At 47.2% G+C, this 26,836-nt stretch overlaps 1 protein-coding gene across 3 annotated transcripts in view; it reads left to right on the top strand.

Moving 5' to 3' along the window:
- Map3k4 (mitogen-activated protein kinase kinase kinase 4) overlaps positions 1–26,836 on the top strand; it is an 88,026-nt gene that overhangs the window by 29,568 nt on the left and 31,622 nt on the right. For 2 of the 3 annotated variants that reach the window (XM_021186230.2, XM_021186229.2), the window contains exons 2-6: positions 6,162–6,352; positions 14,000–15,357; positions 22,782–23,024; positions 25,858–26,004; positions 26,652–26,809. In XM_021186230.2, the coding sequence (XP_021041889.1) occupies positions 6,162–6,352; positions 14,000–15,357; positions 22,782–23,024; positions 25,858–26,004; positions 26,652–26,809 (2,097 nt within the window). Of the gene's footprint in view, positions 1–6,161; positions 6,353–9,973; positions 10,016–13,999; positions 15,358–22,781; positions 23,025–25,857; positions 26,005–26,651; positions 26,810–26,836 lie in introns of those variants that run through there. The other variant, XM_029471203.2, reaches the window with a different exon arrangement.

Genomic DNA, 26,836 nt, shown 5'->3' with positions numbered 1-26,836 from the left:
TCCTGTCTGGTCTGCCATGTGTAGTCTGTCCTGTCTGGTCTGCCATGTGAAGCCTGCCCTGTCTAGTAGCCATATGTAGTCTGCCCTGTCTATTCTGTCCTGTCTAATCTGCCATGTGTAGTCTGTCCTGTCTAGTCTAACAGTGTAGTCTGTCCTGTCTGGTCAGCCATGTGTAGTCTGTCCTGTTTAGTCTGCCATGTGTAGTCTGTCCTGTTTAGTCTGCCATGTGTAGTCTGTCCTGTCTAGTCTGCCATGTGTAGCCTGTCCTGTCTAGTCTGCCATGTGTAGCCTGTCCTGTCTGGTCTGCCATGTGTAGTCTGTCCTGTCTAGTGTGACATGTGTAGTCTGTCCTGTTTAGTCTGCCATGTGTAGTCTGTCTTCTACATTCACCTCCCCATTTTATTCCCACCCAACTTTGTAGATCATTTCTTAAAAGCCCACCAAGTACCAGTAGTGCTGCCTGCCCACTTTTAGGTGTGGCACCATCTATTGGAGTATGTTAGACTAACCAGGGCCACATCTTTAAAGAAAGCTGTTGTTTTTTTTTTTTTTTTTTTTTTTTTTTCTCTTCTACCAGATTTCAGTTACCAGTAGCTCCTCAGCTAGGGTTGGGACTTCATTTCCACCTGATCGCTCCCTTCTGGGATTTTCTCTGGTAGAGGTCTTGTCACAGCTGCTGTGAGTGTATATGTATGACTGTCCTGTTAGTTCAGAAACCACTGTTTTAGTCACCTAGCACATCTGGCTCTTCCTTTCTCTCTGCTCCCTCTTGCACTAAGATCTTGAACCATGGGAAGAGGAAGGGTGTATACAGGTGTCTCCCTTAGGGCCGAGCACTCCACAGTCACTTACACTGTGTACCTTGGCCAGTTGTGGGTCTCAGTGTTAATCACAATCTCCAGCAAAAACGTTCCTCTAAGATGGGTCTGAGAAACATTAGGAGTTGGTTTACTATGTCCTGTTAGCAGAATAACCACAGCAGGCTCTTCCCTAGGGCTTATGATAAGCCTAGCCATGGGTCAGTGGCCTCAGTCACTGGACCAGGTATGTGTTCCACCTTGTGGAGCAGGCCTTAAATCCACCAGAAAGTGGTTGGTTGCTCCATGCCATTTGTATCACGATTGCCAGGCTGGTCGTTATCACAGGCCATAAAGTTCCCAGCTTTTCTGCAGTAGCATGTCTCCAGTACTGGGGGAACTGAGGCGGTAGGGATAAAGCTTCTAGGTCAGTTCCAATTGACGCTGTCCATGTTCTGTGCTCAGCAGTAGGGTCTTACCATCAGGTTCGGAAAGGTAACCAAGGGCAGTGCTGACTGCCTGTAATGCTGGGGCGGGGGGTTGGTCTGTGGAACCTCACTGGCCAGCAGCCCCAGTAGAAGAAACATTTCTAACACTTGAGTTTTTATTTGTTATCCTTGTGATTTCTAGTAGGGGCACTGGTCCCCCATATAGAGTGACTCCACTTAAGTCCTTTTTATGTTATAAAGTTTATATTTTAGGAAGCTTCTGCAGTAATCGTTTCCATTTGACTGTTCAGAAGGTCTTAGTGTTAATTATCCCTCCTAGTATCCCTCCTCCACCCTGCCCTCCCACTCCCTTCCCTTCCCCTTCCTCCTCACGTCACTGGGGTCCATCTCCCTTCTTTGACTGCATCCCTCTGTGTGCTTGCTCACTGATTGCTGAGCTCTGTGGGCATTTCAGTTGAGACACACATATTTCAATGCTCAAAGCTGACCTTAACGAATGGGAGGAACATGCTTTCTCTATGGGTCTGCATTATGTCACTCACTGATGCTTTTGTAGTTGGGGTTGAACCCAGAACCCAGTGCATACTAGGCAGTCTCTGTACCATTGAACTGTGCCATCCAGAGCCATTGCCATGGACACTGAAATGTGGAAAAGAAATAAGTCACCTTGGGATGTGTAGCCATGACCTTTATCCAGTCAAACCAGCTAGCTCTCAGTGAACACAGAAGTGGAAATACAAGCTTCCAAGTCAATAATAAGCTATACTGCTTGTTGTGTTACTTTGTGAGACTTACGTGGTGAGTATCGTTAGCCTGGTGCCTTAAGACGTTGTTAAGTTAGATGGTAGTTGAGGGCATTACTGCGTGTACAGGTTTGGAGTGTGTACGTATTTTCATGAAAGACCTAAAGTGCTCTGGTAAAGGGATCAGTAGCTTAGGAATCAGCTCTAACTTGCCGATGGAATTTATTGTTTTATCTTTTAAAAAGTTTTTATTAATCATTCACAGTGGGCTTTATGATATTTTCATACACATATATATTCTATTTGGGTCACATTAACATCCCCTTCCCTCTTTTTCCCACAGTCTCTCTTTTACGTGTGTGTGTGTGTGTGTGTGTGTGTGTGTGTGAATCCCAATGGGTTTCATTAGGATTACTTACGGTGGCGTGGCCACCTTACCAATGGCTATACCACTGAAGAAAATAGCTCTTTCTGCTCTGTCAGCCATCAGTTGTATAAAGCCTGAGGGAATGAAGGGCCCTCGTGAGCCCTCTCCCTTCTGTAATAGTGTGTGCATATGCACCAATGCAGCTGTCTCACGCTCAGTCACTTGACATAGTCTCACGAGTCAACTGAGAGACTCGACTCTCGCACATAAGGCTCCTTCAGCTAACATGAGACAGGTCTCGGTAGCCCAGGCTCGCCTTCTGCCTCAGCTTCAGCATGTTAGTGTTACAGGGATGCACCATGACACTCGTGGCAGCAGCTACTTCTCACTGCGCACCTACTGTGTGCTAAGTGCAGTGTCTGTTACGTTAAACCTTCCTTTCAAGTGCTTATGGTTTCTTTCCTTCCAAGTTAGATATAAAAATATCATGAAACATTGATTTGGTTAGTTTAACAAAAACCATGCAAAGAACACAGACACCAAGGAGTGCTCACTAGCGAGAGTCCTGCTGTACCTGTCACATCACAGAAAGCTTTGCTGTGCCTGTCCACGTCACAGCACTGTATTCCTCTCGTCATAGGCACTCTGCTCTTGCAGGGATGTGACTTGGGATCTTGTATCTTACAAACAGTGTGACATCTGCTACACGTGTGTAGTGTATGCACCTAGGGCTTAAGTTGCTGATCAGTAGTAGCCTTTGCATGTCTTCCGTTTCCATAGACAATGACGAAGCAGCCTCGAGCTGCACTGTGCAAGGTCTTTACAGGGATCCTTCCTCTCCACCTTTTCATAATGATATATTTTCACTTTAAGCAACGTGGCGTTTGTTATTTTTTGTTTTGTTAGTCGGAGTAAAGCTGGGTACCGTAACTTGGTAGCTTTAGACTTTTTTCTGTAGTGTGGGAGCCTACACTGAGCTATATCCCTTAGCCCAGTGTTTTCTCTAAAATGCTTACACAAGCATTTGGCCAGTGTTTAATTATGTTGTTTTTCTGATGTCTGTATTTTGGGCTTTGTTGTTAACATGTGACTTCTTTTCTGATGTCTGGTGGCTGGTCTTAGCGTCTGTCTGTGGTGTTTGGATTGTTGTTCATGTGTGATGTTTCCTGCTCTGGCTCAGTTTCCCCTCTCGTGTCTTAGTTGAAAGTCTGTGTCTTAAAGCCATCTTCAGTTGATGATGAATGCTTATCTTAAGAAGCTGTTCTACTGTGAGATAATGAGGGTTTTCTCTGGGTGCTGTTTAAAAGCATTCCGTTTTCTTGTTTAACACGTAGATCTTCATACCTCCTGGGTTAGTCTCCATAGGACAGTGTTCAGTTCCATTTCTTTTCCTTCATGAGGTGCCATTTGTTCCAGTTATGTGTATTCTTTAATCCACTGAATTTTCGCCATAGCTGTGGTTACTGTTTTACCCCTTGTTTCTTGAGTTTCTTGGTTAGACTGATGAGGAGTGGTTTCTTTTAGAATCCTCTCTGGTGAGTTTAGGTGAGCGTGCACTAAGCATGCTCTGTCGTTCAGCTCTGCAGTCTCTGTCGAGGTGTGCTGTGCATATCCATCCCCACAGCCTTTACTGCGGTATAGCATTTCATCACAGGAAAGGCAGAAGTGACCCACAAGGCAGCCAGAGCAGCATGGGTGGAAGATAGATGGAAAACTGACAGGAATCCCACAGAAATTACAGAATAAAAGTTGTACATGCTGCAGTTGAGAGAACCACCTTCAGTGCAGAAAAGCCTAGAGCTGGCTTTTCCATACGACGTTGTTTGTGACTCTGGAGAAGGCCATGGCTCCGAGGGACCCGGCAAGTCCTGGGCAGGCGAGGTGTACTGTGCTGGTGAGTGTTGTGTGGTAAAGCAGGAACACAGAGAACCTTTCCTGTTGCAACTATGCTGGCAGCCAGAGGCAGATGGGTAACACCTCCACCCCGGCCCGGGAGGACTTTTCCTCTGCCTGGTGTTCCACTCCTTGGAGATAGTAAATGAAAAAGAAGGGATGTCACAAGTCACTGTAGGACAGCATCCAAGTGGGCCACTCGCTGATAGAATTAAAAAGTAAATTGCATTACTGGAAATTTGTGCAGTTTTTTAAAAAATATTTTTTATTTTATGTGTAGGGGTTGTCTCCGTGTATGTGTGTGTTCCACGTCAGTGCCTGGTGCCCAGGGAGGTCAGAAGAAGGCAACAGGTCCCTGGGATCTAAGGGTAGGGATGGTTAAACACTACCATGTGGGTTCTCTGCCACTGCTCTTAACTGCTGAGCCAGCCAATCTCTTTAGCCCACCAATCCCTTGGATTGAGACAAGGTCTTTACGTGAAACTCAGGCTGGCCTTGAACCCAGAAATCTGCACGTCTCTGCCTCCCAGAACTGGGATTCAGGATGTTACCACGCCTGTTGAGCCTGTCTAACTCTGTAGCACTTCTGGGGCGTGTGTGTGTGCTAGCACTTGAGGGTGTTGGTAGAGACCAGAGTTAACCTGGTACCCTCATTGATGACTTTCATTGTAGACAGAGTCTCTCATTAAACCTGGGGCTCACCATTTCTGGTAGCCTACCTGGCCATTGATTCCCCCACCGCCTAAATCACCTGCTTCTTCCGTGCAGGATATGCCACCATGCCAGACTTTTTACTTGGGTGCTGGGGCTCTGAACTTAGGTCCTTGCTTGTGCAGCAGTCGCTTTACCGACTCATCTGGCTCCTCTACCCCAAATGTTATTTTTCAGAAGATCGCTTCTGTTTTGATCTTCTAGTTTAACGAAGATTCCACACGTCTTGGGTGCCCTCCCCCGTTTCCTTGTGATTTTGGGTTAGCTTTGGTGTATACTGTGATATAAGTTATCAGAGAGTCTGCACCAGTGTTCGGGTTCTAGCGAGCTTAGTTATAAACTTCTCCCAATGACATGGGCTGTGGTGGTGTGCTTCTAAGCAGGCTTCAGTGGTTGTTCCTCCTGGCTTTCAGTTTTAGAATTAGATTTGCTCTCACTTTATGGAACTGACGTTTATTGTGTGAATTTTGCAGAAAAGGAACTTTATCAAAGTAGTGATAAGTTTGAGGATTGGCCGGCTGTAGAGTGATAGGCAGTGTTTTCAGAAAACACATTTCATGAGCATTGGAACTTTCAGGGAGGAGAAGCTTCAAGCTTTATTTTTTTAAGCTATGTCTTTTTTCTTTGAGAATTCATACCTTTTTTGATATGTTAAAACATGCACAACACGATTTGCTATCATAACCCTTTTTAGGTGGCTCCGTGGTGGTAGGAGGATATATGGTGTTTCTTTGGACACCATACTGTGCCAGGGTCGTGCCTCCCTGTGTGGGCCATGGGAAATGCTGTCTGCTGCTGTTGAGCCTGTGCCCTTCAGGAAGAGCTGGGCTAGGCGGGACTGTGCTTGCCCCTTCATTAGTGTGCTTGTCAAAGCTGATGCACAGGTCTGTTTTTAGCTCTGTCTGATTTGTAACTTCTAGTCTTTTGCTGTTTCCTCTTTTAATTTGTAGTTTTAAGTTTGAAGCTCAGTTAGATTTGAAAGAGCTCCAGAGGCATCAGACACAACACACAGATTGTGCCCACACTGCACCTGACAGTTCACAGCTTGTGGCCACAAGCACTGCCACTACTCCCTTGAAAGAAAGAAGGATGACGATGCTGAGGAGACAGGCAGAGAAGTTTTGCAGCATTCCCAAAGAAAGCTGTGAATGTAGTTCCTGTGGTACTAACCGGCTCTTTCTGCATCTGTTATCTTTCATAGGCAGGAGTGCATATTGGGAGAGTCGGCTCGCAAAAGTATGGAATCCGATCCAGAGGACTTTTCTGATGAAACAAATACAGAGACTCTCTACGGCACCTCACCCCCAAGCACACCTCGACAGATGAAACGCCTGTCAGCCAAGCACCAGAGGAACAGCGCAGGGAGGCCGGCCAGCCGATCGAACTTGAAAGGCGAGCCTGTCACTTACAAGATCCACGGGAAAGGGCGTGACACCTTTATGAGACAAGTCTTTGACAGCTTTAGTGATTCCTTTGGTTTAAATTGTATCTCCATGCTGGCGGTCGGGTTGTTCTTTTGACTTAGCACCACAGGCTCTGCTGCTGGTAGAGGGGCAGGTGATTATCCAGTGTAGGAGGCTTTGTGCTTTAAGTCTTTTGAGGCTATGGTAGAGGCTGCAAACCCAAGGTGCCTAGATACTACATGGGTGGCCCACAGTTACCCTTTCTATCTCTCACCGAGGTTTTTGAGTTCTTTTCTCCAGCAGTGGTATATTGGGCATCTGGGAGGAGATAGCCAGGCTAAATTCTGGAACCAACCAAGGCCTCTTTCTTCTGCCAGAGATTCAGTGTGTGGGGCTCTTGCATGCTAAGCTGCTGCCAGATGGGACTTCATATCTGAAATCTTCAGAGGGAACCTAGATGGTACCTCAAATCCGGGAGCCATGGCAGGAGCCTAGATGGTACCCCAAATCCAGGAGCCATGGCGGGAACCTAGATGGTACCCACATCCTTTCCTCTTTGTGTAGCATCTCAGAGCCCAGCCATGTCCCGTCCCCTGTTGCTGACAACACGGCTCTTCGTGCTTCTTCCTTCCTCCCAGCTCCTCCTAACTCTTTCCCAAGGTGTGTGAACGGAGCTATGCCAAGCTGCTGGCTCGTTTTGCCTCATTCAGCTTACCACTCCAGTCACAGAAATCTTGGGCTTTTAGAGTTTTCTGTTAAATTCAGAAAGGATGGAAAAGGGAAACAGTCTCTTTTCCTTCCTTCTCAACTGCTCTGAACTATTTTATTTTATAAGATTGTAGAGTTCTAGGGGTGGGAAGGATCCCAGGCATGTACATGTCTGCTGTTTTCAAGGGAAGCAGCTAAGCCTCTTGGGCCTTTAGATTCACAGCTGTCTGATGCTGGTCCAGGAGCGTGGGGGTCCTTAGTCATTCTCTTCCTTAGTGCAGAGGATTACATATTGACTGAGAAGCTTACAGAAAAACCGGGCTCCTTGAGCGCGTTAGCCTGCTCTGTCTGCGCCTGTGCCTTACCCTGTGTCCACTGTTGACAACTGTCTTCTGTGCTTAGTGTTTCATGAGCCGCTTATGCCTCAGCGTGACTTATGCGCCTGGCTTGTGTGCATGCAGTGTCGTCATCTGCAGTTTGTCCCTTCATAGTGACTGAGCTCTGAGTTTCTGCTTCACATGTGCTTGGGGGTGTGTTAGAAAGCAGCTCCAATCCACACGTGCCAGCCTGCGAGTTGTTGCCAAAAATCTTGTTCATACATGCCAAGAACAGATGTAGTGAGGGACCCATTGGGCACGTGCACTGTCCTGATACTGTGGCATTTGCATTGGGACAGTACAGTAGCCCTGAGACCTCATTCCCTCAGAACTTAGCTGTGTAGTGTGGTGCACAAGCATCCACCAGGTGCCAGCTTGCATGGTTTCCAGTCTGGCTGACGGACATTCTGGGTTTGTGACCTCTGAGTGCCATTCTTTATAAAATCATGTGGGGTTTTTTTTTTTTTTTTTGGTTTGTTTGGTTTTTACAGTGTATTGAGGGTTATATGATAACTGTCATTATTATTGCTTCAAACTAAAAGAAAAAAATCCCCTTCATATTTCCTTTTTGTCTTAAATCTTAAGGTAGGATCAGATTCTAACATTGTTTCTGTCTTCTTTCTAATTGGCTGTTTGTGGTCGCGTACTGTTACCTGCATCTTTATTCTACCCCCGTCTCCTCACGACTGCTACTGCAGTTGTTGTTGCTGTTGACTCTTCAGTTCTCCCTGACTCATCTTCTTCTCACCGCCCCACCCCCCCTTCTGCCCTTGTTTCTCCTTCAGTCCTTCCACTGAGTCAGAGTTTGAGTGACTGCACAGGCATGTCCTATTTTAGAGGATGAATAAGACAGTCCTGTCTCCTGCAGGGCGTCTACGACTCAGGCAGCACACGAGTGTGGGCTGGTGTGGTTGGGCGCATGGAGGTCATCAGGGGTCCACACAGGACGGGTATTGAGAAGCCCTGGTGGAAGTCGTCTGGAACAAGTGACATTTGTGCTGTGACTTACAGGCTGAGTCAGGGACACCACGATGTCAGACTGGTAGATGATTCATAACAATCTCTTGGTTCCTCTGTATTTGGAAGAGCTCCTTAGAATTGATCAGACTGCTCAGATTTATTTTCAGAGCTTTCCAAGGAGCTGTGAACTGGCCATTACTCCTGCCTTACAGTGGGTCTGTGAGTCACACCGTTAACTTTAGGCTGCAGTCAAAGCTGGACTCAGCCTTTGGACAGAGAAGTTGCTGATGAGATCCTGTTACTCTGCTTACCTACTGCCCTTTATAAACCACCCTGAAACTCTGCATGACAGCGTACTCAGTGCGCACGATTCTCACTCACGTATGTAGGCAGAGTAGACGGTCATCTGCCCATGGTGTCTGGAGCAGTTCCATTGGCTGGAAATATGGCTTAGTTTGGCTAGGGCCCTGACTCTGAGCCCTTAGCCCCTCTCCACATGGCATCTGTCATGTCTCAGATGTCCTGGGTGGCTCCCTTGCTTTTTTATGTCTGGATTTGAGCTGAGATGGCCAGCCTAGCTGAGGCTCGGCAGATGCTGTCTTCTCTCCCTGTCATCGTTTGCATGGCCTGGATGTATGCTGAGTGTCCTGGTCCCTGAGGAGCTGAGCCTCTCACATGGCACCCAGCTTCTGTCAGAGCAGGGGGTTTGAGAGTCTCCTGTGTAAGCTCTTGAGACTGCCGGGGAAGTCCTACAGCACCCTTTCTGCGTGCCTTCACCATGGGAAGGGACTCTATGGGAGGGACTGCGCAGGGCACCAGTACCCAGAGGTTTCGTTCATTAGCTGCCTTAGGAGACCAGCCCTGCATGCCTCCCTGTAATGCTCTGGGGAGTTGGCAAGCCATCCTGCTGTCTTTCCAGAGTCTCTCGAATCTCTTCCTCATAATGGCAGAAATGTGGAGGGGCGTATAAAGCCCCAAGTCACTGAGAGCAGAGTTCACATGGGATGCATCACCACTCGGACTGGTCCTCTATCGTCTGCAGTGGACGAAGCCCTGGCTATGGATTAATTTCTGAGTGTTATCTCAAGCTCAGCTTGAGACTACTTACTTACGCCATAGGTTTGTTTTTCAGGGATTCTAGGTTCAGATCATGTAGATCTACAGTGCTCTCTGGTACATATGTGGAATTAGAAGGTTGGCTCTTACTGAAATTATTTGGTGGAAGTGCTGAGTTCTACAGTTTCCCACCAGTAACTAATTGTTGGAATGGTGAGCTCAAACAGGAGTCACTGGAGGAGAAACACTGGCCCCTGAGATGAGCTGTGCATCCTAGCGGGCTCTGCACTGTAAAGCTGCACTATCACAGAATTTGCAGACTTGCAGTATAGAGGAAGACCACTGTTGCTTCTGCCCAGTAGGGGGGACGGCCATTCTGTGTCAGCCATTTGAACTCATGCTTTTTTAGGATAACTGTAACCTTTCTTAATGGGCTTTCCCCCATATTTTCAAATAAGCACTCCGGCTGTGTCTTTTGTGCACAGGTGGGGTTATTTTTGGAGGCCAGCTGCTCAGTGGTGGATCTGCTGTATTGGAAGTGTGTTTAAGTGGTAGGTAGCGCCACACTGTTCCTCAGGAGGACTGTTCCTGCTTTTACTCTTAGCAGTGTGCACATGCCCTGCGTGCTGGTGCTGTCTGCGTTATTAATGCTTTAAGTTTCTGCTCGCCTGCTTTAACTGCTTACATTTGCTTGTTTATAATAGAATCGTAGAAGGGGAATTGACTATTGCAGTTAAATGCGTAAAGGCATGTGAAATTTATTAGAAAAAGGAGGTTGACTATTGATACCAGTGTAGATGCAATGTGTATCTAAACACGCAAGTGTTTGCATACCAGCAGCTTGAAGCACAGCATTTAAGGAAATGCAGCTTTGAGCAAAAAGCGAGGAATAGACAAGAAGCCAACTCATCTATTTGTCCTTCGTGTCATTGTTGGAGTGACTCTGAAGCCATAAAGAATGGGTGAACATTTCATTGCTAGTTGTGAACATCTGTAACTCTATCAGATTCTCAAATGCAGTGGTCACCCAGAAAAGGTTAAGAAGCACTGACCTGGGCTGGGGGAAGGTCAGTGGTTAGGCATGCTTGCTGCTCTTGCAGAAGACAGGAGTTCAGTTCCTAGCACCCACCTCAGACGGCGTCACAGCTGCAGTTTACTGCGGTTCTACGGGAGATCTCATATCCTCTGTGAACTCTTCAGGCTCCTGCACACATGGGGCACACACAGGCATAACATAGAAATAAAAGAATAATAAATCTTTTTAAAGGCTAAGTATCAACCCAGAATTTGTCACATGCCAACAAGATTCTCTTTTCAAAATGGCTCACCCGAGATGTGTCACACTCCATGTGTGAAGGTGTCAGATAGCTAGCAAGCTCAAATTCATTGCAGCAGCTACAATACCTGTCCCTCTAACAAAGCACTTCCAACTTCAGCCAGATATGTGAGTGTCTATAAAGCCCATAGCAGGGGTGTTTGTGTGTGCGAACTGTTGCTGCCTTGTATGTTTGAAATTCCTATTTAACTTAAACTATAAAATTAATCCTTTTCCCCCTTTGTTATAAAGGAAACAGAAATTTGAGGATGAATTTTTAACAGTCAAACCAGTTTGACCATCTTTTTCTTAAACCAAACCTAAGAGGAAACATACATTTGGCTGATCACTGTTTGAACCTTATTAAAATCTTAACTGCTAAAGTATGGCCAAGATTTATCACTACCCAAAGTATGATCACTTATTTATATATTTATTTGAGGCAGAGTCTCATTATGCAGTCCTGGCTGGATTGGAACTCACTAAGTAGACTAAGCTGGCCTTGAACTCACAGAACTCTGCCTACCTCAGCCTCCGGGATGCTAGAGTTAAAGACATGTATCACCATGCCAGCTCTGAAATACTCCTTTTCAGAGCTGCTCTCTGTGCTGGACTTCTTGTTGATTTCAGAGCAGACAACCTGTTGATTAGCATTGGGCACGGATTAAAAGGTTATCAGTGATGTCAGTTGGGAAAGACAATCTAGCCAGTGCTTCAGTGTGGTGTTCCCCAGGTCTCCTGTGTTTGAGAGGGTCCTCCTACACCATTGCAAATACTTAGAACATCTGACAGCACAGCTATGTAGCCTGAGCAACTAACCCCTCCACCAGCCCCACTCCACGTCTGGCCACTAGTGGTACACCTGGAATTCACATGTGGCTGGACTGAGGCTTAGGTCTGTTTGAATTCCACTGTAATATGTGAGATACACACACACACACACACTCACCCAATTGTCTCTTGGGGGAAAAGGTAATTGTCTTATCTTGCCCCTTTCCCTATTTGTTTTCTGTCACACTCTGTAAATCCAAGTGTTAAACCACTGTTTGGTGTAAATGCACATTTCAAACAGTTGTATAAAACACACACTTTTACTAAATGGTAAGCTCAGCTGGATTTGTATCTATACAGTGTGACCTACAAGCATTTTAGTTTTTTAGGACTGCTAAAAGGAGATTATGTCTATACAGAAAGGTAGGATCATGCCCCCAAGCCCATGGGTCTTTTAATTGTCGAAGTAATTATCTACTTGAAATAGGTTCATCTCATGTCCCCATGTTTTGCCTCTTGGTAGATACAATATAGATCAGGACATAGTGTTTGCATTATAGAAGATAATGAACAATTAAATGTCTCCTTTTCAGATTGTAAATGGTACATTCTGTGACTGCTGCCAACAATGCATGCCACATTAGTTTTATAAATTGTGTGGGTGGAGGGAGAGAGACAGACAGACAGAGCACACATGCATGCCTTTGTGCAGGTCAGGCCAGAGGTCAATCAAGGCTGAGCATCCTGAGTCACTTCCCACTTCCTTTGTGAGGCACGGAGCCTGGAGAGCACAGACTTAGCCCTGGAGAGCCCTCTGCTCTCACCCTGAGCTGGGGATACAGGCGCCAGCTGCCATGGCCCAGCATCTTACATGGGTGCTAGGGACCTGCACTCAAGTCCTCAAGCCTGTGCAACAGATGTTTTGCCAGCTGCGCCATCACCCCAGCCGAACCATCTCCCCAGCTCGTTTTTCTTTTTAAATCTTAAGCCCTGCTAACAAAATTGTTTTTGTTTCATAATTTTTCTTTTCTCTAACCTGAAAGTGTTTTATCAGGATGTACATACTAGCTAATACACAGCTCTCCCTGGTCCTCGGCGCCTCTTTTCTGTGCCTTTCCTCAGTGCTAGAATCCATGGGCTCTTCCATGTTTGGGATCCTCTCTATTTTGCAATAGCTAGCCCCACATAGTTGTGTCAAAGGTGTCTCAGATCAGTGCTCTGGTCACTCACGATACAGGGTCTGTCTCCAGTACTACACACACAGTGGATTCAGTGGTCTCTGTGTTTTGGTAACAAAGTCGGGTATAAATTGATAGCCTGAAAAATAAAGTTTTATGGAGAAAATCTTGGAAATACCTGTCCTTTCTGTCCTACCTGTCCTTTAGCCTAGCTGGCTAGTACTGTTAAAATGTAAACAGAAAGGCAGAGGTGTGCCATCGGTCAGTGGAGCCTTTACGCTGGCATGAAGGAAGTGTGCGAGGCTTCCTGTCTGCATTGACTCTGAATGACTCCTGAGCTGATATGGCAGACCAGTGAATCATAATGAATTGGTCTGTCTGTCTTCAGTCCTGTTCCCATTCAGTTTCAAATGTTAATGCTCATTCATTCGTCTGTGACAGAAGAGAGCAAGAGATGAAGTCTGCAGTTTTGCTCATCACTGTCTTCTGCTTTGTATGAAATAATCTTGCCGGGGGGGTGGGGGTAAGCATTCCTGAAGTTTTGCATGTGTGTAGTGTGCATGGGTGTTTGCATGTGTGTGGGCACATTTGTGCGTTTAGATGTGTGTTCATGTGTGTGTCAGTGCATGTGGAGGGCAGAGGTCCACCCTGGGTTCTTCCTTCATCGTTCTGCAGTTCCTTTGTTGCAGCAGGGTCTCTTGCTAAACCTGAAGCTCATGAATTCAGTGGTACTCCCTGGCCACTGGTCTCAGAGACCACCCTGCTGCCACCACCAGGCAGCACTGGCTTACAGGCAGCCATCATGCCTGCGTGACTTAGACCTGGGTGTTAGGGATCCAGTCTGCTTGAGTGGCATTTGGATGTCACGCCATCTCATCCCATTAGGAAGATTTAAACAACCTGCGTCTAATTGAACGTATTTTGTTAAGACAGAGGCAGGGATTGGCTGTTCTCTAGAACTCAGTTACTGTCACACGTCTCATGCCATTTCCCATTCTTCAAGTTGAAGGTGGTTACATCAGATAAGGGGCTCAGGACAGACAGTTTGTAGTATCAAATTTGACAGTCCGTTCAGCGTCTGTAAGTATAAAAGAACACAAGGGTACTATAGCAAGAACAATGAAAACAGTCATTAAAACCTTACAAGTTCCATCTTACGGAATGTCTCTTTTTCATGGTGGTAGCCTGAGTGTAAATGTATTCGAGTTTACAACAGTGACTAGCTTCATGTTTCAGAGTTTTATACTGTTCTGTTATTTTCTTTTTAATAGAGAAAATGAACACACCGAGTCAGTCACCACATAAAGATTTGGGGAAGGGAGTGGAGACCGTGGAAGAATACAGCTACAAGCAGGAGAAGAAGATTCGAGCGACTCTGAGAACAACAGAGCGAGACCATAAGAAAAATGCACAGTGCTCGTTCATGTTGGACTCGGTGGCTGGGTCTTTGCCAAAAAAATCGATTCCAGATGTGGATCTCAATAAGCCTTACCTCAGTCTCGGCTGTAGCAATGCCAAGCTGCCCGTCTCGATGCCCATGCCTATAGCCAGAACTGCACGGCAGACTTCCCGGACTGACTGCCCTGCAGATCGCTTAAAGTTCTTCGAAACACTGCGCCTTTTGCTAAAGCTTACCTCAGTCTCGAAGAAGAAGGACAGGGAACAGAGGGGACAAGAAAACACGGCTGCTTTCTGGTTCAACCGATCGAACGAGCTGATCTGGTTAGAACTCCAGGCCTGGCACGCGGGCCGCACCATCAATGACCAGGACCTCTTTCTATACACAGCCCGCCAAGCTATCCCAGACATCATCAATGAAATCCTCACCTTCAAAGTTAATTACGGGAGCATTGCCTTCTCCAGAAATGGAGCCGGTTTCAACGGGCCCTCGGTCGAAGGTCAGTGCAGAACCCCTCACGAGACAAACCGTGTGGGCTGCTCATCGTACCATGAGCACCTCCAGCGCCAGAGGGTCTCGTTTGAGCAGGTGAAGCGGATAATGGAGCTGCTGGAGTACATGGAGGCACTTTACCCATCCCTGCAGGCGCTGCAGAAGGACTATGAACGGTACGCCGCCAAGGACTTTGAGGACAGAGTGCAGGCGCTCTGCCTGTGGCTAAACATCACGAAAGATCTAAATCAGAAGCTGCGGATCATGGGCACTGTGCTGGGCATCAAGAACTTGTCAGACATTGGCTGGCCAGTGTTTGAAATCCCCTCCCCTCGGCCGTCCAAGGGCTACGACCCGGAGGACGAGGGCGAGGACACGGAGGTTGCGCTGAGGGAGCTGGAGAGTGGGACGGAGGAGAGTGATGAAGAGCCAACCCCCAATCCGAGGGCGCCAGAGCTCAGGCTGTCCACAGACACCATCTTGGACAGTCACTCCCAGGGCTGCGTCTCCAGGAAGCTGGAGAGGCTCGAGTCGGAGGAAGAGTCCATAGGCTGGGGGACAGCGGACTGTGGCCCTGAAGCCAGCAGGCATTGTTTGACTTCTATCTATAGACCATTCGTGGACAAAGCACTGAAGCAAATGGGGCTAAGAAAGTTAATTTTACGACTTCATAAGCTAATGAACGGGTCCTTGCAAAGGGCTCGTGTAGCTCTGGTGAAGGACGACCGTCCAGTGGAGGTAGGTTTCAATGGGGGATGTCCCGTAGTGTCACGTCTCAAGTCCCTCTTGACGTGTAGTATTGATCATATGGACTTTAATATTCTTAGCATTTCTAGGCATAAATGGCAGATATGAATTGCATTATAATTGCTGCTGTAAGTTAAAGTATTATGGTAAGGGGATCAAATTTAACGAATGGAGCACAAGGTGGTGTGTGGATGAAGACAATGGTATAAATACCAGTTGGGAAAGGATGAGCTAGGTGTAAAGTGGGGGGCAGGGCCTGGGTGACCACAAGCTGCAGGTGAGTCAGTAATGTTAGTGTCATACACAGGTAATAAGCCATCCATCCATCCATCCATCCACTCACTCACTCACCCACCCACCCATTTAGTCACCCTAGCCCTGAGGGACCTTGTGCATGTTAAGCAGGTCCTCCACCTCTGAGCTGGATCTCTAGCTCTTTGGATTCTTTGAAAAAGCTTGGTCTTGGCTGGGATATGGCTGAGTGCTAAAGTGCTTGCCACCCACACATGTGCAGAGCCCTGGGTTCACTCGTGATTTCTAGCGTGGCAAGACATCAACAAACGAAACACCAAAGAACCTCAAACAGAACTGGAAACAGTTAACTACGCCACTGAGTAGCAGGCCCAGTTTTGGTTATGGGATATTAAAAAGATGCAAATTGTAAAGAAATGTAAAACTTAGCAGAGGAAGAGCGCACGTGCTATAGTCATGGCTGACATGTTTAGTGCAGACCGAACTTGGATGTTAGTAGATAAATCTTTGACTGTGGAAGACTTTTTGGGAGGAGCATGTCCATTAGACAAAGTGTGTTGTAATTTGATTTTGAAAGCATGACACTTCGGAAATCCAGAATGCTGCTCTGGGTGGTAAAATTGGGAAGGGGCATTTTGTAGGGGCTGACTTAGAGTCTGAAACACAGCGAGTAGGTTTTCTCTTCTGAGTTTTCATGTTCGCATGACTGACAGCAGAAGTTCCCAGTTCTGCGAGGTTCCTGGGTTGGTTGGTGATTTCGACCTTAGTAGCCAATGTATGTACATACTTAGCATTTAAAATTTTCAAGCTTCAGTTTATTGTATAACATGGCTTGCTTTGGAGTCAAAGATAGTAGAAAGTATTTCCATAAGGCATAAGAGAGACACCTGAGGAGAGTCCAGGCCTGTCAGGCTTCGAGTCTGCATTCTCAGTCAGGTGATGAGGCTCAGAGGACGTCAGGGACTCGGCAAACGGCAAATGGAGGCTTCTTGCCCTCTCACACGGATCACTGTGGGTTCATTGTGCAGCTCTCTCCGATGGACCTGTAGATGTAGAACAAAGTTGTCTCTGCAGGGGCGGAATGCCATTAGGACACTCTGGGAAGACAGGGTTGGCTTTCGTTGTTGGTGTTTGTAAATGTTAGGTTTGAGGTGATGTGGTTGGAAAGGCTGTTAATGAGAACTGCCTTCAGACAGCTTTCTAAAAGCAGAGTTAAGAGTTTTTCTGTTGGCTTCCTACAGTTCAAAGTGGAGCCCTGCCGCAGACACTAGCCACACTGGCAGGTGGGGAGGTCTGAAGTTTCGGGTAACTTGGTGTGAAAGGAACAGTTTGTCTTCACTCAGGAGCGCAGCGTCTGCAAGTAGAGAGATGTATGCGTGTACATATACGCCGGCCATACATGTCTCACATTCAGATTCGAACTTCATCCGTTCCTTCCCTCTTACATCACACTGTCCTGGTTAGCCTCGGGATATTTCACTAGCATTCTGAGTCTGTCACATGGGCTTACATAACATTTCGTGTGATATGTGGTGTGCAGTGCATACATGTGCTTGTGTGCATGTGTATGTGTGCATTTGTGCATGCACACATACACATTTTCATCCTGGGCTCCCTAACCCTGATTACTGAGTATTTCAGGGAAAGAGCCACAGTTGTTTTTAAGGGCTCAAGGACAATTCTGTTTGCGTTTCAAAGGAAAACATCAAGGCTGACCAGCTGTGAGGCCCAGCAGCTGCCTGGGGAAGGAAAGGGGAGGCCACCGCTGGGGTCAAGCTGGCATGGAGGGCAGTGGAGTGGTGGGGAGAGGAGCCTCAGACAGAGAGAGGCCCAGAGTGTGAGGAGAGCAGGCTGAGAAGAGAGGGCAAGAGGGACGGAAGGTTGCACTCTGCTGAGCACCCGGAAGCAGGTGGCCCGAGGGCTACGTGCCACCTGCAGCTGTGTGAGCAGCTGTCCAGAGCCAGTTCTGAGGTCCGCTAGCCGGGCGCCGTTTCCAGAGTGACTGATCTTCCTTCTCACCACTGACTCCGTCTTTTTGATCCTAGTCTTCTGTCTGAGAGATGTGTGTAATAGTGTGTTCCTGTCTACCCAGACTTAACGCAGCCTCAGCGGATCCTCATATATGGTAAAACCTGTGCATCAAATACAAACTCCTGTATTTTTAGGATTTATTGTTATGTTATTTTTTTTTTTCTCCCATCAAAGCCAGGTGTAAGTCAATGTGGGCTTTTGTTCATCTTTAAAATGTCGTTTTATCTTTAGTCTCTTCCTAATAATGGTATGCTTGGAGACACTTGAGGTTCGGGAGTAAAATGTACTTGGGGTAGCCCAGCCCCTCAAACAGTACACAGGCCTGTGTGCTCCTGCATCACTATTGGAAGCCTCCAGATGGCTCATGCAGCTGACAGGGCAGAGTGCATGGCTGCTTTGCATTCTGCTTTTGCGGTTTCTGGCTGATCTCATTGAAGGGCTTTATAGAAAAGAAATAACATTTATTTGTGATATTTTGTTTTTTCTTATGTTTGACTTTATATCTTTATTTTTTATGATTAAATTACTTCTAAGCAGTGTTAGTAATTTTTAGTAAACCTGTGGAAGCATGCTTTACAAAATACTTTTCTCCTAAAGCTTTTTTATATTTATTGTTTAAAAAAATTGCAAACTAGAAATAGTCTGTTGTATTTATTTAATAACATGAGCAGCATCCATGTTAATGGTCTGTTTGAATTCAGTGATTGTCACTCCCTCGGGCTGCAGACTGCTCTCCCCAGGACACACCCAGACCCCAGACCCCAGACCCCATCGTCTGTGCTCTGAAAGAGTGTTGTGTGAGAGACTCTCAGGTCATCATGTATTTAAGCCCGTGAGGCAGACTCACAATGCCAGCAGGATCTCCCCTGAAGCCAGGACAGTATAATGTCAGAGGGAAGAAGTGGATGACGTTCCAGTCGTCCACCCTGTGTACCTGAGGTCTTTCTCAGATATCTTCTGGTTCCCTTCTCCTTTGTGTGGAACCTCCCTGGACCTCAGGACCCTCTGGTACCTCTCACCTTGCTATGATCTAAATTCCCACGGTGGAGTGTGTCTGATCACTATTTCCAAATAGCAGGCTAGGCCAGCTGAGCATGCAAAGTGCTCAGTCTCCAGTGCCTGCCCTTCTGCAGATGCTGCCTGTGAGCACAGTGCCTCTGGCCTGCCCACCAGGGACTGAGCATGGCTGCCGCTGTGTTACTGCTTCCGGGCTAGCCTGCGGGTGTCTTTTGTGTGCACATGGGTCTCTAATTACCAGTCCATCGCCCTTTAACTGGAGCAGTACCCTTGCTGTGGTGCTGGTGTGGCACCCTCTTTGCCTGCCTTTTAGCCCCCCACCCCCATCCCCCACCCCAGAGCCTCTCTAGCGTATGCTCTTTTACCTGTGAGGGCTAAACCTGGAGCCACCACGTACTGTTCAAGCATCTGCCTCTGCACTCAGCCTAGCCTAGTTAGCACACTTTCCCAGGGCTCCTCAGTGAGGCTGCGTGTATTTTAGTGTAGTATATAAGATACTAACACTACTCGACTGCCTTTGCCATATTATCACAAATACCAAGAAAGTGCTTGGTTACTGTCTTAATTAATTTCTTGCATTAGAAATTACGTAATTATGTTTAATGGCCAATAAAGTACTGTTTGTCTTTGAAGGTTAAACACTATGCCAGTCTTTCCTGTGACACAGGAAACCCTGAAGAGGCTGTTTATTGTGGACACTGCATTAGAGACTAAGCTGCCACTTAGACTCACCAGGTGCTAGACAGGGTCACAGCTCCAGTTTACCCCTGAGGAAACTGGCTTAGAGAGGAGTAACCTTCGAGTCACTGTGTTGTGGATTGTTGGGGGAGTCTGAGCTACCAGACTTAAAAATAAACCAGTGGTTTCTAGGCCAGGCTACACATCAGCATTATCCGAAGAGCTTTAAAAATACACATACCTCTGCCCATCCTGGAGAGCAAATCTAGTGTGGAATGCAGGACCAATGGCTTGCACAGTGCAGGTATGCGCCAGCCACCCCAGGCTCCGAGGAGGGCGGGGTAATCTTCCTGCTACCGTGAAGCTGCCGGGGCCAAGTCGTTTGTTCCAGTCATTGCCTGTCTGATTTCATAAGTAAAGTTACAAGAGCTCTGGTTTAATGACAGCCTCGGAAGCACATGCTTGCTCATTTGCCTAGAGGGTTTCTGTTTTAAAACAGATTTATGTGGGGGAAGCTATGCCACATGGCTTTGACAGCTGTGAACCAGCTGAATCAGACCTGACAGTAAGATGGGAGTTGGAAGTCACAGGGAGCGCTTGGATCCCGTGGCGACAGCAGAGCAGCCGCACTGTTGGGAACAGGCCACAGCAGCCACTGACTGAACAGTGGCCCGTGCCTAAGGAGGAGGAGGGCCAAGTAATTAGGTCAGGGGCGCACAGACTGCATGTACCAGCACTAGGACATGAAGTCTGGCTAAGCTATGTCTGTCTTGGCTGTGCTGTGCTGCCTCCTAGAGTTAACATTTTGTCTCCCATGCTTTTAATAATAACATACCTATACATATGCATGCATAATACTGCCTTTTAACTTAGCGGTTAATATTTTAAATGGGAGGAGTTCCTCTGAAACTCTGCCTTGGAGGTTTCTCTTTGAACACCAGGCCTCATTCCCACCCAGGAACTGCTCTCTGAAGCTGAAGCTGACCAGCAGCGTAAGAGCTGTTCACTGGGCCCCTCCCATCTGTCTAGTGTCTGCTGTCTGCTAGGCGCCATAGGACTTTCAGTTTGTGATGGCATCCTCTAGTAGCACAGTAGCAAATCTGAGAGCCAGAGACTTATTGATAATAGGAGTTCAGGGGTGTCAGTTGTTTGCTGGTGCTCTCGGGGGAGCTGGAGAATCAAGGTGTTCACCATTAACTTACTGGTCAACGTTGGTTTAGCATCACTGTAATGCAAATGCTAACCCAAGTATTGGCTGATCCTAATTAACTGGAGGTAAAGGGTCTTCTTCTCAGAACTGGCAGTTTACCAGGGAGCTCAGTGGTGAATGCGACTGAGTAACCAAGCATGCACTGTGAGAAACATGCCCCCGAGGCAACCACAGAAAACCCTAGAGGTGGGCATTCCGGCCTCCTCCTGAAGAGAGTGTCATTTGTCAGGGATTGGCCTGTGCGGAACAGAGCAGGATGGTCACAGTGCAGCATAAAGTCTTACCGGATCTTCATGGCTGGTGTGGTCAGTGTCTGTGTGGATATTGGGCTTTGGAGCTAAGTAAGAGGGCATGGTCTTCACAGGGACTAGTGTGAGTGTCCCACTAGTGCAGCACTGAGTGTCAACTAGAAGGGTCCAGCTTGGGTTAAGACAAGCCTGAGACAAAGCTCTGTGGGTGAGATGTCAGGGTCAGGAGATGCTGTTGAAAACTAGTGTGTGTGTCGGGAGCTAGGATGCGTGGAACGTAGAAGCACTAAGGAGATAGATCCACAGAAGTCAGGTATGGCAAGGTGGCTATGGACACACAGTATCTTGAGAGCCACACTATGCACTGGAAACAGGAGTAACCCCGGGACAGGGAGCCATCTTGAAGAGGGTAATTGACATGAATCGTCCACCCAGTCAGCAGCCAAAGTTGTTGGTAAGTCAGCTATTGAGCCCTTGAAGCTTGTGGCTATGAACCTCTGACACAGATCTGCACTAAGCTGCCTTCGCCTGCATCTGTTCCAAAGCAAGGGGATGGGAGACAAATGGTTTCTAAGTACCTTTTCTGAGGTTTGTTCTGCTTAATCTGTATAAAGTAGACAGTGCGTGACTCTGTGTGTGTGTGTGTGTGTGTGTGTGTGTGTGTGAGAGAGAGAGAGAGAGAGAGAGAATACAAGTGTGCATGTGTGTGTTTGTGTAGGTCCTCATACAGACACATACCTCATTATACTAAGTTCCAATCCCCAGTCCAACTCTGGTTTTAAAATAAAGAAACAGCCTGAGGACTACTAGATGCTTTCAGAACCGCATAGCTCATTAAATGACCCAGAGCCAGACTTTCTGACTTTTGAGCATTGATCCCCCCCACAAACACACACACACTGCCCAGTCATTGAGCATGATATTTCTATGATGACAAAATGAACTTGAGGGATAGTGGGCGTGGCATGCTGTAGGGTGAAGAAGATCCTTAGAAAGGTGTCACAGGTGTCTTGGAAATTAGGCTGTATTAGGAAAACTCCTAGAGGAGCAAGCAGCCTGCGCCAGGGTCAGCACATGGAGATGCGCGAGGGCCAGAGGACTCTGTGTAGGAGCAGTGAGGAGAGATGAGGACACTCCGGAGGGCAGGAGCTAGGCCAGGAGGTAGTTGGTAGATGGGGAGGGGGCCTCGAAAGGGTCAGGGGAGTCTGTGCCTGTAGCAAACATGGATTCCCCTAGGTGCTGGCTAAGGCTATAGTTTAGATGTTATCTGGAGAGTCCTCTGAGTGTGTCCAGATGTGATGGAGAACAGTAGAGAGTCTCCAAGGTGATCAAAGGTGACCAGAGATGCCACAGATGCAGAACAAGCTATAATTGGAGATGCAGAAAGTTGAGGCTTTCAAACTTTGATGATCTTACCTAGAAAAAGGTCAGGGTTTTTAATGCTGCTGGTGCTGCTGGTGCTGGTGGTGTCAGAGGCTTAAGAATGAGGTGAGAAAGCTCCAGATCTCCTGCATTCTGGGGAAAAGCTTAATAGTTTAAGTGTGCTTGATGAAGGAATGGCTAAGGACACTGAGGGACTCCCAGGCAGCATGAGGTGATGGGTGACTGAGGGCATCTGTAGCGGTGGGGAGTAGGGGGAAGCTGTCTTCTGCAACATCAGGAAGTGTGACTCTTGAGTGGATGCAAGGTTGGCTGAACTCTGATTTTTATTCTCACATAGAAGTAATAGGAGTTTTGTAATCTCTTTTCTTGTAATTTTAGCAACTCCTTGGTTTCTGCATCCTTAGTTGTAGATAGCACTATGTGTAACGTGTCATTGGGACTGGGGGCTCTGTGCACATGTAGAATTGATGGCCATCCTTTTCATTTTAGAACGAGAATTTTGTAGATATGTCAGCAGGTTGTAGCAACACTTATAAGTACAGCTTCAGGCCAGGTCCTGCGCATGGCTTTAATCCTGTCCTGAACTTTTGCCGCAGTTCTCTGACTTTCCAGGTCCCATGTGGGGCTCGGATTATGTGCAGTTGTCGGGAACACCTCCTTCCTCAGAGCAGAAGTGCAGCGCTGTGTCCTGGGAAGAACTGAGAGCCATGGACCTGCCTTCCTTTGAGCCCGCCTTCCTGGTGCTCTGTCGGGTCCTGCTGAACGTGATCCACGAGTGCCTGAAGCTGCGGCTGGAACAGAGGCCTGCCGGGGAGCCTTCCCTCTTGAGTATCAAACAGGTTTGTGTCTAACACTCTAGACAGGCAGTTGTGGCTGCATTACTCCTGCCTGCCTTCTCACCATTTTCTCCCTTAGTTACTGCAAACAGTGAAAAGAATGTGTCTTAGTGTTTATTTTTACTACTCTTTTAGGGGGCCATCTAGAATGTTCTTCACCTGTAGTCCCCAAAGATAAGAGTGTGTTTCAGCTTCTTTACCATTCACTTGTTGCCAAGAAGTATGAAAACAAGTGGTTGGTCACATGAGTCTGTCAGCCCGCTCTGTGATCCTGATGACTGGCAACACAGTTCCCTTTTTAAAAAGGTACTTATTTTTGTGATGCTAGAGGTCAAAGCTGGGGACTTGTACATGCTGGATGGCAGGTGACATGTCACTCACTGAGCGTCATCTCCAACATTCAGGATCCTTCATTAAAGACAGTTGAAGTTCATTATTCTGTTGGAGGTGTGTGTAGGTAGGGAAATGCCTTAGAGTACGCCAGGAGAGGTTTTGGATTTCTTGCTTGCTTAAGCAGCTGCACAAATTCAGCAGTAGGGTCCACGTTTCCTACTGAGGCGTCAGTTTCGGGTGAGGTCTTCATTACATGGAGCGGCATTTCAGGGGCAACTGGAAGCAGTTTCGGTGAGCAGTGAATGCTAAGGGGCTCCTTTCAGGCTCTGCTGCTAATAAGTCAGCATGAACTAACTGTATACAGTAAAGCCATTCGGAGCCTCACTCTGCCTGCCGGAGCATAAAGAGCCACGTAGCTCTGCACATCCCAGGTCACACAGCAGGTCCACATAGGACATGCCTTTGCTTGTTTGGTCAAGTGTAGACTGTGGTGACTAATGAGGTTGTTTGGGAGCAGGCTTGCTGTCACTTGCCACTGCAGTGACACTCTGTACCAGCCAGACTGTTCCCACATTAGCCTCACTGCCTCCCTTCACACAGCTCACGTTTGTCTTCTGGTTCACCTGGCTGCAGCTCTGCCTTGTTCTCTGTGCTGCAGCGGGTAGCTGAGCTTGCTGGTCAGATATATCTCCATTCCTCATCAGATACAACCCTGTGAGACAGGGTGGAGTCAACCTCACCAATGGGACTGCTGTAAAATAGAAGTTTACGTTAAAGCACTACAAACAGTGACCAACAGGACTAGGATTGTTGTGCTGTTTCAGAGAAAAAAGAGAATAGAAATTTTCTGTTACAAAAATTCAAGGGTCAGTAGTAAATACCTAAATGGCATTTAACAGAGAAAAGTAGGCGCAGACACTTTTAGAAGGTTTGGCGTGTAGCTATAGTTTTTATATCATGAATAATTATTTGAGAAACATTTAAGAGCTTTTATCTACAAAAGCAATCTTATTCCTTGTCTTAGACAAATTGAAAAACATAGAACATGACAGGAATTAGTCCCGTTTTCCCTGCATTATGATGAGCACAGAGCATGGTCTTTCCATCCAGTTGTGCTACCTGCACACATGCACTTCCTGTGCATATAGACAAGAGAGGGCACTGGGGTTTGTAATGTGTGTGTACATGCACACGCAGGTAATTCTATAAAGACTCTATCAAAGCAAGACTTTAAATGGCTGCCGTGTTCCACAGGGGTCAGTGTATTCACACACACTTGTAGGGGAGTGTAGGTGTATCCCTGGTTCGTTCTCGGGTGCAAGTGTAGTAGTAAATAGTGAGGCTAAGAGCCACAGGCTTTATTTCCTAGCCCCTGTCCTGGAACTGCACTTGTGGCTGCAGTCTTTGAAACAGAGTGCCACTGTGTAGCCCTCCTTCCAGTGTGACTGTATAGCCCTGCCCTCCAGTGTGACTGTGTAGGTCTGCCCTCCAGTGTGACAGTGTAGGCCTGCCCTCCAGTGTGACTGTATAGCCCTGCCCTCCAGTGTGACTGTATAGCCCTGCCCTCCAGTGGGACTGTATAGCCCTGCCCTCCAGTGTAACAGTGTAGGCCTGCCCTCCAGTGTGACTGTATAGCCCTGCCCTCCAGTGTGACTGTATAGCCCTGCCCTCCAGTGGGGCTGTATAGGCCTACCCTCCAGTGTAACAGTGTAGGCCTGCCCTCCAGTGTGACTGTATAGCCCTGCCCTCCAGTGTGACTGTATAGCCCTGCCCTCCAGTGGAGCTGTATGGGCCTGCCCTCCAGTGTAACAGTGTAGGCCTGCCCTCCAGTGTAACAGTGTAGGCCTGCCCTCCAGTGTAACAGTGTAGGCCTGCCCTCCAGGCCCTGGCCTGTGGTTGGAGAGCACTGTATCTCAGATCTGATTTTGGGAGGGGCTTCTGGGGTTGCTTCATCTCAGCTTTCCTCCTTGGCACTTCACCTGCCACACAGGAATATTGCAGGTTTGCCGTCCTTCTGTTTTCCTTGAGTTCTATCTATTTTCATCAAATTAAGGTTAGAGTTGGCTTGGTTCGTGACTTTTGGTAGTAGATGAAGCCACACACAGTAGGTAACTACATTACATTACTCAGAAGCCATCATTTCCAGTGATCTGTTATTTAAATCTTGGTTTGGGTTAAAATTCCTATTTCATGAGATATTTTTCCTCTTCTACCTCTTGTCTTATGCATTGGTGAAAGTAGCCTTTAATAAGTGAAATTCAGCTCCATATGAATGGATTTGCAGGGTGCACCTGGTGGAGCTGTGGCTGCTCTGTGAAGTTTCACCATGTTACAGATGGCTGAACTGTTGTTCAGGACAAGCTTCTCAGGAGTCAGAAACAATTTCAAGTTCCTCAGAGGCAGGACCCTCTGGGGCTTCTGGGGCTAATTTGTGAGGTCTGGCAGCCTGTGTGACCAGGACATGCGGGTGACGGCTGTGTCGATGGCGTGTGCTCTTTTGCAGCTAGTGCGAGAGTGTAAAGAGGTTCTAAAGGGCGGGCTCCTGATGAAGCAGTATTACCAGTTCATGCTGCAGGAGGTCCTGGGCGGACTGGAGAAGACCGACTGCAACATGGATGCCTTTGAGGAGGACCTGCAGAAGATGCTGATGGTGAGGGGGGCAGAAGATCCTGATGGTGGGGGGGATGGGGCAGAAGATGCTGATGGTGGGGGGGATGGGGCAGAAGATGCTGATGGGGGGGCTTTCTTGGTCTATATGCTGTTAAGCATCACACACTCCTAACTGAGGGAGGAGTCAGTGGGGATTTAGGAATACTAAAGCTGTTGTAGCGTGTGTCGTGGAGATGGTCTCCATATTCTGATCCTATCTCATAATAAGTCTAGAAAAATTCATGTCACAAACCGGGACATCAGGAAGGGCTGGCAGGACGTGTGCTAACAGCTCTCTCGAGCTAAAATAAGTAACCAAACCAAATAAAATATTAGCATCCCAGAGGAGCCCTACCTGTCCCTGTTCATGATGAAAGTTTTCATGTGCTTGCTTTTATTTTACACTGTTACACTTTCCTATATTTTGTGATAATTTCAGTTACTCCACAGGAATCGGGAAGGTTTTGAACGTGTTGTTGCTGAAGACTCACACAGCAGCAGGCCGTGGTGTGGTCTGGTTTCCCAGCATGTCATGCTTCGCACAGTCGCTCCTCTCTCTCACCCTTCTGGTTTATATTGTATGGTAACAGGTCAAGTTATAAGTTGCTGGATTCTCTGAAACATGTCATTTTATGGTTTTGTTTTTAGGTGTATTTTGATTACATGAGAAGCTGGATCCAAATGCTACAGCAGTTACCTCAGGCCTCCCATAGCTTAAAAAACCTGCTAGAAGAGGAATGGAATTTCACCAAAGAAATAACCCATTATATCCGTGGCGGAGAAGCGCAGGCTGGAAAGCTTTTCTGGTAGGAACCTTGTGCTTGAACACCTTC

This window comes from Mus caroli, unplaced genomic scaffold (genome assembly GCF_978045245.1).
Source record: "Mus caroli unplaced genomic scaffold, Mus_caroli_1 scaffold_18, whole genome shotgun sequence".
NCBI classification, from domain to species: domain Eukaryota; kingdom Metazoa; phylum Chordata; class Mammalia; order Rodentia; family Muridae; genus Mus; species Mus caroli.
Note: the sequence above shows the minus strand (reverse complement) of the source record. Positions and strands in the feature narration are given on the sequence as shown.